The sequence below is a fragment of the Aotus nancymaae genome, unplaced genomic scaffold, assembly GCF_030222135.1.
Source record: "Aotus nancymaae isolate 86718 unplaced genomic scaffold, 86718_ANA_hifiasm-v0.15.2.pri h1tg000012l, whole genome shotgun sequence".
In the NCBI taxonomy this organism is placed as follows: domain Eukaryota; kingdom Metazoa; phylum Chordata; class Mammalia; order Primates; family Aotidae; genus Aotus; species Aotus nancymaae.
Genome location: NW_026988423.1, coordinates 47,968,250 through 47,982,184, shown reverse-complemented (window position 1 = coordinate 47,982,184; position 13,935 = coordinate 47,968,250). Strand labels below are relative to the sequence as shown.

The 13,935-nt window shown below is 57.8% G+C and overlaps 1 protein-coding gene across 5 annotated transcripts in view; it reads right to left on the bottom strand.

Annotated features, from left to right (window-relative positions):
* Window positions 1-828: 828 nt before the first annotated feature.
* MLXIPL (MLX interacting protein like) overlaps window positions 829-13,935 on the bottom strand; it is a 49,667-nt gene continuing 36,560 nt past the window's right edge. For 3 of the 5 annotated variants that reach the window (XM_064375665.1, XM_064375662.1, XM_064375664.1), the window contains 9 exons: window positions 7,282-7,451; window positions 4,436-4,967; window positions 3,891-4,184; window positions 3,622-3,737; window positions 3,407-3,526; window positions 3,096-3,223; window positions 2,891-3,014; window positions 1,877-2,006; window positions 829-1,595 (listed from right to left, as the gene is read on the bottom strand). In XM_064375665.1, the coding sequence (XP_064231735.1) occupies window positions 1,477-1,595; window positions 1,877-2,006; window positions 2,891-3,014; window positions 3,096-3,223; window positions 3,407-3,526; window positions 3,622-3,737; window positions 3,891-4,184; window positions 4,436-4,967; window positions 7,282-7,451 (1,733 nt within the window). In that variant the 3' untranslated portion in view covers window positions 829-1,476. The remainder of the gene's footprint in view (window positions 1,596-1,876; window positions 2,007-2,890; window positions 3,015-3,095; window positions 3,224-3,406; window positions 3,527-3,621; window positions 3,738-3,890; window positions 4,185-4,435; window positions 4,968-7,281; window positions 7,452-13,935) is intronic. The other 2 variants (XM_012449048.3, XM_064375663.1) reach the window with 2 other exon arrangements.

Below are 13,935 nucleotides of genomic sequence, written 5' to 3'. Positions count from 1 at the left end.
TTCAAGACCAGCCTGGGCAACATTGCAAGACCCCGACTCTATTATTTTATTCTTTTTTTTTTTTTTTGAGATGGAGTCTTGCTCTGTCACCCAGGCTGAAGTGCAGTGGCATGATCTCGGCTCACAGCAACCCCCATTTCCCGGGTTCAAGTGATTCTCCTGCCTCAGCCTCCCAAGTAGCTGGGATTACAGGCATGCGCCACCATGCCCAGCTAATTTTTGTATTTTTAGTAGAGACGGGATTTTGCTGTTAGCTAGGCTGGTCTTGAATACCTCACCTCAGGTGATCTGCCTGCATCAGGCTCCCAAAATGCTGGGATTACAGGTGTGAGCCACTGCACTTGGCCACTGACTCTATTCTTGTAAAAATAAATTTTTTTTAAACTTACATCTGATCTTTTATTTATTTTTGTCTTTTGTATTATTGAGATAAGGTCTATGATCCTCCTGCCTTGGCCTCCCAGGGTGCTGGGATTACAGGTGTGAGCCACCGTGCCCAGACTTTTTTTTAGTTATTTGAAACAGGGTCTCACTCTGTTGCCAGCCTAGAGTGCAGTGGTGTGATCACAGCTCCCTGCAGCCTCGAACTCCTGGGCTCAAGCGATCCTCCCGCCTCAGCCTCCCAAGTAGCTGGGACTACAGGCGCTTGCCACCCACACATCTGATCTTGTCCCACCTCCACTCAAAGTCCTCCAGCTGCTGCCAGCTCAGAGTAAACCTCCAGGCCCTTTCCTGGCCCACAGGGCCATCTGGAAAGCCACCTCCCACCACCAGCGCGCTCTCTCTCCATCCCAGTGTGAGTGAGACACATCGACCATCACACCGACATGCCTGCAGACAGTTTTTGCTTTTATTGGTCAAGAATTCTTTACAAAACCCACACACACACATCCACACACACATGATGCCTGCCCTGCTGTTGTCACTCTGGCCCTGGTCTCTCCTGGGATCAGACCCTCCTGGCCTCTTCCAGGGGGAGCCATCCTGCAGACCCTCTGGGTCAGCAGTGAAGGAGCAGAGAGGGGGAACCTTCTTTTCTGCTTCTCTGCTCATGAATAGAGGTCCGTGACCCACCTGTGGGGGAGCTGGTGGAGGGGACAGAGAAACAGCCTCCTCTTCTTCCCACCGTTGAGCCCCCGGAGTTGCCAGCCTAGGCCCCCAATGTCACAGCTGCCAAGGCCTGGAGCTCATCTGCTGATTGAACCTTCCCCACCCCCATTTTGCAGATTGAAACAAAGAGGTCCAAAGACAGGGGACGAGTCTCCCAAGGTCATGGTGCTGGAGCACAGTGGCAGAGCAGGGACAGGGGCTCGGCTCTTGTTGGCCTCCAGGAGGTGGGAAGCATGAAACCTGGACCCTGTTCGACCCCCCAGGGAAGGGCAGAGCCAGGGCCTGGGGCAGGGAGGGAGTGCCCAGAGATTATCCCTGGAGCCCGTGCCCCAGGGCAGCTGAGTGAGCAGCAGGGTGTGGCCAGGACTATAAGGGTTTGCCAAGGGTGCCCTCTGTGACTGCACGTGTGGCTTGCTCAGGGATGCGCCCCGGGTCAGTCAGGATACTGGTTGATGTGCCCAGCTGGCGTAGAGAGTTCAGGACAGCTGGGAGGGAGACAGAGAGAGAGACACCTCCTGGGGTCAGGGCCCTCCCCTTGGACACTGGAACCAAAGGGACGGGGAGGTCCCAGCTGGCAAGACTGTCACCCCCTCCTAGAACCTCTGTGCAGGCATCTGGTGGATGGAGGAGCATCTGGGGTACAGGTGGTGGCTACAACCCCAGGCTGTGTTGAAGGCAAGCTGGATGTGGGGGTCTAAGCACGGCAGAACGCCACCCCACCCCTGAGGCTGGGACCCTCTAGCAGGCAGGGAGATGGCTCACGTACTTGGCCGGAGAGCAGGCAGAGAGCAGTACTGGTCCAGCCAGGCCAGCGAGGTCTGGCGGAGGGTGTGCACGCTTGCCGTGGACACCATCCCGTTGAAGGACTCGAACAGAGGCCGGATGAGGATGCTGAACTGGGCCCAGGTCAAGAAGCTGCCTGTGATCCAGCTGGTACCCCCACCCCATGTGGAGCCCTAATGCCCAGTTCAAACCCGGGGAAGAAAGGGCCTGCTAACACCGTCTAACCTTGAACCCCAGGGAGTCTTGCTGCAGCCCCTACTTCTTCTTTCTTTCTTTTTTTTTGAGACGGAGTTTCACTCTTGTTGCCCAGGCTGGAGTGAAGTGGCCTGATCTCAGCTCACTGCAACCTCCGCCTTTGGGATTCAAGCGATTCTCTTGCCTCAGCCTCCCAAGTAGCTGGGATTACAGGCATGCACCACCACGACTGGCTAATTTTGTATTTTTAGTAGAAACAAGGTTTCTCCATGTTGGTCAGGCTGGTCTGGAACTCCTGACCTCAGGTGATCCACCCACCTCAGCCTCCTAAAATGCTAGGATTACCCCAGCTCTCTGGCTCTCAGTCCCCTCCTCCTTGCCCCTCCTCAGCTCCTCCTCTGGGCTGAACCATCCCCCATCCCTGAGCTCCCTTCCCTGGCTCAGTCAAGAACTTGGTCCCTGAGCCAGGTCAGGGATTGGATTCCTAGTCTTCTCTAGGGCTCAATCTAGAGTTCAGGTTCTCCCAAACTGCCCTTGGGACTCCTGAAGTCAGGGCCGAGGCTCCCCTTACCCAAAGACTCCTTCCTCAGTTTCCCTCTCTGCTCCCAGCTTTCCATCCCGGGGCAATTCTGCAGCCCAAGATGGCCAGGGCATGGAAGCAGGGGGCAGAACAAGAGCCCGTCCCCTGGGAGCAGCTCTGAGCTGGCCCGGCCTGGAGAGCTAGGCCTACATCCCCGCACAGCCTCGTCTCATCCCACCACAGCCCCTGCAGCCCCCAGGCCATGCGCTCGAGGGAGGATACCACCCAGAACTTCCAGTTGTGCAGCGTACGGGTTCGGACGTAGTCATCAAACATGTCTCGCATCTGGTCAAAACGCTGGTGGGTGATGGGTACCCCTGTGGCGGGCAGCTGCTGCTGGCATAGGCTGGGGGCAGGGCGGGGGTCAGGGGCTGAGGGTCAGGCGGCATGTCCCCCTGGTCCCAGCACCTGCCTGGACCCTGCCTACTTAATGGCGGCGTTGAGCTCCTCGATCTCGTCCCGCAGCTGCTGGGCCTCCTCCTGCAAGCTCGCGCGCTCCTGCTGTAGCATGAGGATGTACTCGGCGGTCTTCTGCAGCGTGGTAGCTTTGCTCACCTGCAGACGCCACCAGGGGGGCTCAGGCAGGTGCTGGAGGCTGCACCCTGGGACCCACTGAGGCACTAGGATGGGAGGAGGCAGGAGTGTCTGGATCGCTCCCCTGTGATTGGGTCTTGGGTGGGGGGGATCCAGAAGGGGGCCCTATGGTTTTGGGGGTGCCAGCCTGGGTCTGGGGCTCACCTTGAGGCTGGGCTGCGCACTGAGTGTGCTCACAAGCCCATGAAGAGTGTCAAACCCCAGCTTGATGTTAAAGCGCCGCTTCTGCTCCGCGGAGATGTGTGTGATGCGCCGGTTCTCGGTCTCGGGGAGCAGAGAGGCGGGGGGCTGAGCCTGGGAAGGAGCCCGGGAGGGACTGGGGGAGGCAAACCGATCTTGGGGTTGGGGGTGGTGCCCACCTTGTTGCTGTCTGGACGGCCCCGGCTGAGGATGGGTTGCGGGGGAGAGACGCGGATGCTCAGAGTCCCAGGGCCTGGCATGGAGCTGAGGTCCCCTGACAGCCGCCGCTCACTGCCTGTAGGAGGGACAGACAGACCCAGAGAAAGACGGACCCAGGGGAAAGGTCCCCATCACCCCCTTCCTCTCATCCTGGCCCCAGACCCAGTCCCCTTCCTCCTCTTCCCCCCATCCCCTAGACTCCCCCAATCCCTACAACCCCTCTCTTTACCGCTGGGCACTGGGGGCGAGAGCCGCTCCACTTTGGGGACAAGCAGGGGCCTGGAAGGGACCAGCGTGGCCGGGCCTGGAGGTGGCCGGGGCGGTGTAGGGGCCGGGGTCGGGGGAAGGAATGTGCAGGGGAATTCAGGGACCTTCTCCTGCTGGGGTGGAGAAGGGCGGAGAGTCGTGGTGAAGCCCGTGGGCAGTGGCCCACCGCCCAGTGCCTGAGATCTTACCGGGGATCCTGGGGACTGGAGGAGGGTGCTGGCCACAGGAGGTGGCTCCAGGGATTGCTCTGGTTTGGCTGTGCAGGGCAGGACCGTGAGGCTGCTTGGGCTGGCCCACCCGAGGCCTCTCTCAAGACCCCAGCCTGCCCCTCCCAAGAGCCCACACCCCTTTTAGGTATGGGACCCACGTCCCTCATTCCTCAATGCTTTGTCCCTCGAACTGAACCTGCCCCTTCGCCTTCAGCTTCTGCCATAACCCCCGTCCTCCCCACCCCCTGACCTCCCTCCCTGGGCTTGCCTCTCCCCGTTGCTGGCCCTCCCATCTCACCTGCAGTGAGCAGCTGTGTGAGGCAGGGATTGCTGCTCCCTGCCGTGCTGGGGGGGCTGGCAGTGGCAGGGGCCAAGGTAGGGGGGCTGGCTTTCTGCCCCCTAGGGGATGGGGTGGGGGGCTTGCCTCTGGGGATCGAGAAGCAAGGCCCAAAGGCAGGCTCTGGATACCCCGAGGGCAGAAGCTCTATGGGGAAGGGGGTGGGGGCTGGGCTGGGCACAGGCTGCGGGGTGGATGGGAAGGCTGCAGGAGCAGGCAGCAGGGACACTCCCGGGGCAGGAGGGACAGTGGGGAAGGGAAACCTGGGAGAGAAGAGAGGCTCTTCCTGCAGCAAAGCAGCAGGTGGTGTCATGGGATGGAAGGGAGGTGGGGGGCAGGGCTCAAGGCCTGGCACCTTGGCAGGGTGAGGGTAATGCATCAGAGGTGGGGGTGCAGGAAGGGGTGGGAGCCTGGGCTTGGGGTCTTCAGGAAGGAGGAAATCAGAACTCAGGAAGGTACTGGAGTCCAAGGGGCCAGGGCAGCTGTTCCGAGCCTGGTTGTGGGGACAGACAGACACTTAGAGGGCAGGGGAGAGAGCCGACCCTGGCAGCCATCCAGGCTTCCCCTGCCCTGCCTTGGCTGAGCTCTGGACTGGGCACTGGGGAGAGATAGGAGAAATAAGTCCCACCTTCCGACACACACAGGAGTGTGTACACACACACGGAGCAGGGAAATTATGAGAGGAGGGAGTAGAATATATTTATGCACAACGCAGGCACAGCAGAGCATCAGTCTTCCTGCCCATCCATTTGTCTCCTGAATAACTTATCCATCCATTCAGTAACTTGTTCACCAGTGTATCCACCAACCCACCCATCCATTCATCATCCATCCAACCATCCAGTCATCATCCATCCATCCACTAACTTGTCCACCAATCCATCCACTAACCAACCCACCCATCCATTCATCATCCACCCATCCACTAACTTGTCACAAATCCATCCACCAACCACCCCTCCCATCCAGTCATCATCCATCCATCCACTAATTTATCCACTGATCATCCGCTAACCAACCCACCCATCCAGTCATCATCCATCCATCCACTAACTTGTCCACCAATCCATCCACTAACCAACCCACCCATCCATTCATCATCCACCCATCCACTAACTTGTCACCAATCCATCCACCAACCACCCCTCTCATCCAGTCATCATCCATCCATCCACTAATTTATCCACTGATCATCCACTAACCCACCCACTCATCCAGTCATTATCCTTCCATCCACTAACTTGCCCACAATCCATCCACCAACTCACCCACTCATCTTTTAATCATCTATTCATCCACTAACTGTCCACCAATCCATCCACTAGCCAATCCACCCATCTTTTCATCATCCATCCATCCACAACTTGTCCACCAGTCCACCCAACAACTAACCCACCCATCCATTCATCATCTATCCATCCACTAACTTGTCCACCAATCCATCCACCAACCAACCCTCCCATCCAGTCATCAATTGTCCATCTACTAATTCATCCGCCAATCTCTCCATCCACGCATCTTCCATTTATTCACCTACCTATTTATCAATCTATGAACTAGCTCATCTACCACTCTCTCCACCAGCCCACCAGATATTAACACATTAACTAACCCATCCAACCATCTATGCTTCCTTCATTCATCCACCAACCCATCCATAATCCATCCATCCACGATCTATACATTTACAAGCCACTTAACCACCTACCAGCCCATTCACTGATGCATTGAACTACTCATCTGTGTATCCATCCACCAGGCCATCCATCCAACGAACCACTGACCCACCCATATATCCACCGACCCACACGTGCCTCCACCACTGTCTAAGATGCATCTATCAATTTACCAACACACCCATTCATATGCACACTCATGCATTCATTCAGTCACTGACTGACTCATTGGGCAACCATTCACTGAGTGCTGTTATGTGCCTGAGCTGCATTAGGTATAGAAAATGCAGTGGTCAGCAAAACATAGTCCTTCCAGTCAGGAGCTCACTGTCTGGTGAAGGAGAGACACCCCTCAACAACCAACTACAATTAGCACTTGAAAAGTCTGATGATGGAGGGGGAGGCCTATAACCAAGCAGCAGGAAGCAACATCTGAATTGCACCTGGGGACCAGGCGTGGTGGCTCATTCCTGTAATCCCAGCACTGTGGGAGGCCAAGGTGGTCGGACTCCTGAGGTCAAGAGTTCGAGACCAGCCTGGCCAACATGGTGAAACCCCATCTCTACTAAAAATATAAAAATAAGCTGGAAAAAGCTTGAACACAGGAGGTGGAGGTTGCAGTGAGCAGAGATTGTGCCACTGCACTCAATCCTAGGTGACAGAGTGAGACTCTGTCTCAAATAATAATAATAATAATAATAGCACCGGGAATTCATGAACCAAAATGGTAGATTCACTGTTTCCTAAACATCCATGCTCAGCTTTCTTCCTCAATGCTTTTGTTCCTGCTGTTCTCCCATCTGGCTTGCCCTCGGCCAGTCTCCTCTGTTCAAAGCTGACCTATTCTCTAAGGCCCAGAAACCCACCTCCTCCAGGAAGCCTTCTAGAAGCAACCGGCCTTGGTGGAGCTTACACTGTGGTCCCCACGCCCTTAGCTTTTTCCCACAACCCCTTTGTCCAGTTCTGCTTCACGGGGTCCCTCCCAGGGGATGGAGATGGGGCCTTTCTTCCCCTCTAGTCTCCAAGCAGAAGACCACACACTCAGGGAGTCCAGTACCTCCTGGATATAAGCAGGGCAGGACTAACTCTGGAGTGAGCCAGACAGGGCTGGATGGGCTGGGGTGAGCTTACCTGCAGACGGCTGTGTCCGGAGAGGTGGGTTATGCCCATGGAAGCTGGGGGCACCTCCGGGCCCAGGGTCGCACTGCTGAAGAGGGAGTCAGCCACGGGGCTGAAGCTGGGGGGCTCTGGGAAGTTTGAAGTCATGGGCGTCTGTGGGGGGCGGGAGTTGGTAAAGAAATCTGTAATTCAGACACACAGGGCGACAGCAGTTAGGGCCAGGGCTATGGCTGGGAAACAGCTGGGAGGAGAGTGGCCTGTCCCCAGCCTTGGCGGGTGGGGACCTGGGGGCCAGCAGGCGGTGGGTGGGGGTCCCTTCCACAGGAGATTGTGAAACTGGAAGGGTTTCTGTCTCAATCAGGGGAAGCAGCAACCGTCTTGGGTGGATTGAGCCGAGTGGGAGATAGCGGGGGACTGTGGGTGTGAACAGGGACCCTAGGAACAGCCCCTCCCTCCCCAGCCCCAGGTTTAGCTCAGGGAGTCCCCTCCCCATCACCTGGTGGCTCCCCTTCCCTGATCTGCTGGCGGTCCAGAAAGGGGGTGCCCAGAGACAGTACCAGGGTGGGAAAGGGGTGCAGTTGGTGCAAGGGGAGGAGGTCTGGGATGGGAGGGGCCCCAGGGTGGCAGAAGTTCAAGGGGTGAGTTGGAGATGAGAGGGGACACGAGGTCATTGGTTCCAGCAGTTTGGTTTGTTGGAAGGTCAATAGGTGAAGCCTAGGAGTGGGGTGAAAAGTGTAATGGGGCTAGAGGGCCTAGGGGTGGGCTCCAAGTGGGGTGGGCAGGAGAAGGCTTAAGGGTGGGCTCCGAGTGTGGTGGGGGAGAGAGGGGCCTAAGGGTGGGCTCCGAGTGGGGTGGGGGAGGGGGGGCCTAAGGGTGGGCCCCGAGTGGGGTGGGCGGGAGGGGGCCTAAGGGCGGGCCCCGAGTGGGGTGGGAGAGAGGGGGGCCTAAGGGTGGGCTCAAGTGGGGTGGGGGAGAGGGGACCTAAGGGTGGGCTCGAGTGGGGTGGGGGAGAGGGGGCCGAAGGATGGGCTCCGAGTGGGGTGGGCGGGAGGGGGCCTAAGGGTGGGCTCCGAGTGGGGTGGGGGAGAGGGGGGCCTAAGGGTGGGCTCGAGTGGGGTGGGGGAGAGGGGGGCCCAAGGGTGGGCTCGAGTGGGGTGGGGGAGAGGGGGCCTAAGGGTGGCCTCGAGTGGGGTGGGGGAGAGGGGGGCCTAAGGGTGGCCTCGAGTGGGGTGGGGGAGAGGGGACCTAAGGGTGGGCTCGAGTGGGGTGGGGGAGAGGGGGCCGAAGGATGGGCCTGAGTGGGGTGGGCGGGAGGGGGCCTAAGGGTGGGCTCCAAGTGGGGTGGGAGAGAGGGGGGCCTAAGGGTGGCCTCGAGTGGGGTGGGGGAGAGGGGGACCTAAGGGTGGCCTCCGAGTGGGATGGGGAGAGGGGGGCCTAAGGGTGGGCCCCGAGTGGGGTGGGCGGGAGGGGGCCTAAGTGTGGGCTCCGAGTGGGGTGGGGGAGAGTGGGGACTAAGAGTGAGCTCCGAGTGGGGTTGGGGGAGAAGAGGGGTGGGGGAGAGGGGGCCTAAGGGTGGGCTCCGGGTGGGGTGGGGGAGAGGGGGGACTAAGGGTGGGCTCCGGGTGGGGTGGGGGAGAGGGGGGACTAAGGGTGGACTCCGAGTGGGGTGGGGGAGAGGGGGGCCTAAGGGTGGGCTCCGGGTGGGGTGGGGGAGAGGGGGGACTAAGGGTGGACTCCGAGTGGGGTGGGGGAGGGGGGCCTAAGGGTGGGCTCCGGGTGGGGTGGGGGAGAGGGGGGACTAAGGGTAGCTCAAATGGGGTGGGGGAGAGGGGGGACTAAGGGTGGGCTCGAGTGGGGTGGGGGAGAGGGGGACTGGAAAGCCCACAAGAGCTGAGGGAGGCAGCAGGCGGATTGTTTGGGGTGCGGGTTGTGTAAGTCCTGGGCTATTCTGGTTTTGGGAAGCAGCTACCCATGGCCTGACCACATCCCCGGCCTGGGCGCCTCCCGCCCACCCGCTCCCTTCCGGGCACCTTTCTCTGACCCTGACCAGCCTGTGGTCCGTGCCAGCTCCCGAGGCCTCCCAGTCTGGGCAGATCTGACCCCACCGTGCCAGCTCCCTACAGGCTTGGGTGGGCCCCAGCTCCCCGCTTTTCCCCTCCAGCACCCCTGCCAGGAGAGCTGCTCAAGTCTGCCTCCTAGGAGCCACCTCCAAGGAGACCAGGATAAAGTCACCAAGGAGCTCCTAGATAAGGTCACCCAAACCCAGAACCCACTGGGGGGGTCAAGTGTGTGTGTGTGTATGTGTGTGTGTGTGTGTGTGTCTCCCCGCCAACCCCAACCCCAATCCCCAGAGACAGAGTTATACTATGTTGCCTAGGCTGGTCTGAAACTCCCGGTCTCAAGCCATCCTCCTGCTTCAGCCTCCCAAAGTGTTGGGATTATAATGAGCCTGAGTGGGAGATGGCACGGGACTCTGGATGTGAACAGGGACCCCAGGAAGTAGTACCCTCCCCTGCCCAGTCCCAGGCTTAGCTCAGAAGTCCCCCTCCCTATCCGCTGGTGACTCCCATTTCCTGATCTGGTGGTACAGAAAGGGGGTGCCCAGAGTGTTGGGGCGGGAAAGGGGTGCAGGACCAGTGGAGGAGGTCAGCCACTGTGCCCTGCTGTCGCCCAGGCTGAAGTGCAGTGGCACTATCTCAGCTCACTGCAACCTCTGCCTCCCGGGTTCAAAGGATTCTCATGCCTTGGCCTCCCAAGTAGCTGGGATTACAGGCATTCGCCACCACAGTTATTTTTTGTATTTTTTAGCAAAAATGGGTTTTGCCATGTTGCCCAGGCTGATCTCAAACTCCTGAGCTCAAGCCATCCTCCCGCCTTAGCCTCCCAAAGTGCTGGGATGACAGGTGTGAGCCACCGCGCGTGGCCCTATATGTCACAAGTGGCTCTGCTTTTTGGGAGTGTGCGGGGCCTGTGTGGTGCAGTGGCTGAACCCTGGAGTCTCAGCTCCATCTGACGCCACGTGAACCTGTCCTGCCATGACAACCCGGAGCATGCACGTCTGCTCTGTGCCTGTCCGCGTGTCTAACCCCATGGTGAGAAGGTTGCTCTCCCGCTGCCTTTCTTTCTTTTTTAAGACAGAGTCTCGCTCTGTTGCCCAGACTGGAGTGCGGTGGTGTGATCTATGCTCACTGCAACTTCTGCCTCCCGGGTTCAAGCAATCCTCCTGCCTCGGCCCCTGAGAAGCTGGGACTACCTGTGCCCCTCCTGCCTTTCTTTAAAAGGGGGACCAGGCTGGGTGGGGTGGTTCATGTCTGTAATCCCAGCATTTTGGGAGGCCCTTGTGGGCGGATTAGGAGGTCAGGAGTTCGAGACCAGCCTGGACAACATGGTGAAACCCTGTCTTTACTGAAAATACAAAAAATTAGCCAGGCATGGTGGTGAGTGCCTGTAATTCCAGCTACTCGGGGAGCTGAGGCAGGAGAAACGCTAGAACCCAGGAGGCGGAGGTTGCCGTGAGCAAAGATTGTGCCATTGCACTCCAGCCTGCGCGATAGAGCAAGACTCATTCTCAAGAACAAAAAACAGAAAATAAAATAAACATAAATAAATAAATACAAAAATTAGCCAGGTGTGGTGATGGGCGCCTGTAGTCCCAGCTACTCAGGAGGCTGACACGAGAGAATCACACAAACCCGGGAGGTGGAGGTTGCAGTGAGCCGAGATCATGCCACTGCACTCAGCCTGGGCAACAGAGCAAGACTCTGTCTCAAAAAAACAAAAGTGGGGGGACCACCAGGTGACAGATGGAGAGTGGTCACTGCTGCTCTCCACCTTCCAGGGTCCATAGGGCCTATCACTAGGCCCCCGAGGTCCTGGCTCTAGAATCAGCCTCATGCTGGGCCAGCCTCCAGGCCGCTGAGGGCCGAGGGCCCCTCCCTGCTCACAGCTACGGCCCACTCCCTGGGGCCTGGGCAAGAGTTACGGGGCAGCAGGCCCCTCTCATCCCTTCCTCGCCAGCCACCCCTTCCTCGCCTGAGCTGCTCACCAGGCCCCAAGTCCCTCCCTAGCCTCTGTCCCCTCCACAAATGTGACCTGCCATCCCCTCCCTGAGCTTCTCTGCCTCTGGCTGCCTCCCTGACCACCCCCTCCCCCCACCACCAGGGCCGCTGCCTCCGTACAGTTTCCGTCCCCTCCCTGGGTTTCCAGCTGGACCTCCCCAGTGGGAGGCTCTTGGGGACAATGAGGGCTGCTGTGCGCTCTGCCCTCTGGATGCAGGGAGTGTTTGATATGGGAGGGCCACACGAGCCACCTCCTCTGTGTGGGCCACATTTGTCCCCCCACGCCCCAGCAGCCACCCGCGCTTGCCAGACGTTGCCTTCTAGCCCCAGTCCCTTCTGGTCTTGCCCAGACCCCAGGAGGGGGTGGCTGGGCTCCTACCTGTGGCGGGGGGCTGTGTGCCCAGATAGGGCTGCTGCCCTCCCAGGCTGGGCTGCTCCCAGGGCACTGCCATGCACACTTCTGCCCCGGGGCAGCCCCTACCCCCGCCCAGGGCTGGAGCAGGGCTGGGGGTGGTTCCTCATTCCCTAGTCCCCGCCCCATAGGCCTCCACCTCTTGACTGACAGGCCCAGGACCCCGTGGGGAAGGAGTTAGGAGGTCACTAAGCCTTTTTTCTTTCTTTTTTTTGAGACAGGGTCTCAAACTCTCGCCTAGTCTGGAGTGCAATGGCATGATCTGAGCTCACTGCAAACTCCACCTCCCAGGTTCAAGTGATTCTCCTGCCTCAGCCTCCCCAGTAGCTGGGATTACAGGAGCATGCCGCCACACCTAGCTAATTTTTATTTTTAGTAGAGACGGGGTTTCGCCATGTTGGCCAGGCTGGTCTCAAACCGCTGACCTGAGGTGATCCAGTGGCCTCGGCCTCCCAAAGTGCTGGGTTTATAGGTGTGAGCCACTGCACCCAGCAGGAGGTCACTAGGACTAAGCCTTTATCCCAGGGACCCTCTTTCTGTCCCCGGGGGCTTGGATGAGACGGGCTGAGCCTAGATATCTACCTGGCCTGCACATGGCTCTGGGAGCCCCTAAATGTGTGGCTATTGGGAATAGCCTGCAAGACCTAATGGTGAAATGAAGGCCACCTGGGAGATCTGTTGTGAAAACAGAGGCATTTGTCCACAGGTGCTTTTACTGACAGGAGCACCTCTGGGAGGACCATGAGGAATCAGGAACTTGGTGGCTCTGGGGTCAGGAGAGGGAGGTAGGGACATTCATGACTTGCAAAAAAATGCTTTAGGCCAGGCGCGGTGGCTCATGCCCATAATCCCAGCACTTTGGGAAGCCCTGGTAAGTGGATCACTTGAGGTCAGGAGTTCGAGACCAGCCTGGCCAACATAGTAAGATCCCATCTCTACTAAAAATACAAAAATTAGCTGGGTGTGGTGGCGCATGCCTGTAATCCCAGAGGCTCAGGATGCTGAGGCAGGAGACTTGCTTGACCCAGAAGGCGGAGGCTGCAGTGAGCTAAGATCAAGCCACTGCACTCCAGCCTGGGCAACAGAGTGAGACTCTATCTCAAAAAAAAAAAAAAAGCCTTACAAGATATAATGGCTGTAATTTTCTTTAAAATAATAGACTGGGCACCTGTGATCCCCGCGCTTTGGAAGGTTGAGGTGGGAGGATCTCTTGAGACCAGGAGTTGTAGACCAGCCTGGGCAATATAGGGAGGTCCCATCTCTTCAAAAAAAAAAAAAAAAAAAAAAAATTAGCCAGGCATAGAGGCGCGGGCCTGTGGTCCCAGCTACTTGGGAGGCTGAGATGGGAGGATCACTTGAGCCTGAGAGGTTGAGGCTGCAGTGAGCTGTGACTGTGCTACTGTACTCCAGCCTGGGCAACAGAGTGAGATCCTGTCTCAAAAATAAAATAAAACAAAACGTAAGAGAAGAGAAGGAATGTGGTCTAGATGAAAGAAGACTGGCCCAGAGTGGTAAGTCAATCAGTGACACTGACCTGGGAGTTTGCTGAACTGCGCTTTCTCTACTAGTGTGTGCATGCTTGAAATGTTCTCTAGTAGTTTAATTTTTAATTTTTATTTTTTTGCGACGGAATCTTTGTTGCCCAGGCTGGAGTGCAATGGCACAATCTCAGCTCACTGCAACCTCTGCCTCCCGGGTTCAAGTGATTCTCCCACCTCGGCCTCCCGAGTAACTGGCATCACAGGCGCCCGCCACCATGCCTGGCTAATTTTTGTATTTTTAGTAGAGATGGGGCTTCCCCATGTTGGCCAGGCTGGTCTTGAACTCCCGACCTCAGGTGATCTGCTCAACTTGGCCCCACCAAAAGTACTGGGTAACAGGCATGAGCCACTCCGCCCAGCCTAGTAAATAGTTTTAAAATGCATTGTGTGAATAATAAATAAACCCAAATAAATGAAAGTTCCCCTCTCCCCTGAGAGAGTCCCAGCATTCACTGCTTTCCTGGGAGCCCCTGGTTCCCTGTCCAGGTAATCTCTCTGTTCCTGCCTTCATTGGAGGCCACATCAGCTGGACAAAAGGAGACCAGGAAGATCCCTCAGAAACCACCCAGACGTGCCAGGCACAGTGGCTCACACCTGTAATCCCAGCAGTTTGGGGGGCCAAGGCGGGAGGATCGCTTGAGCTCAGGAGTTTGAG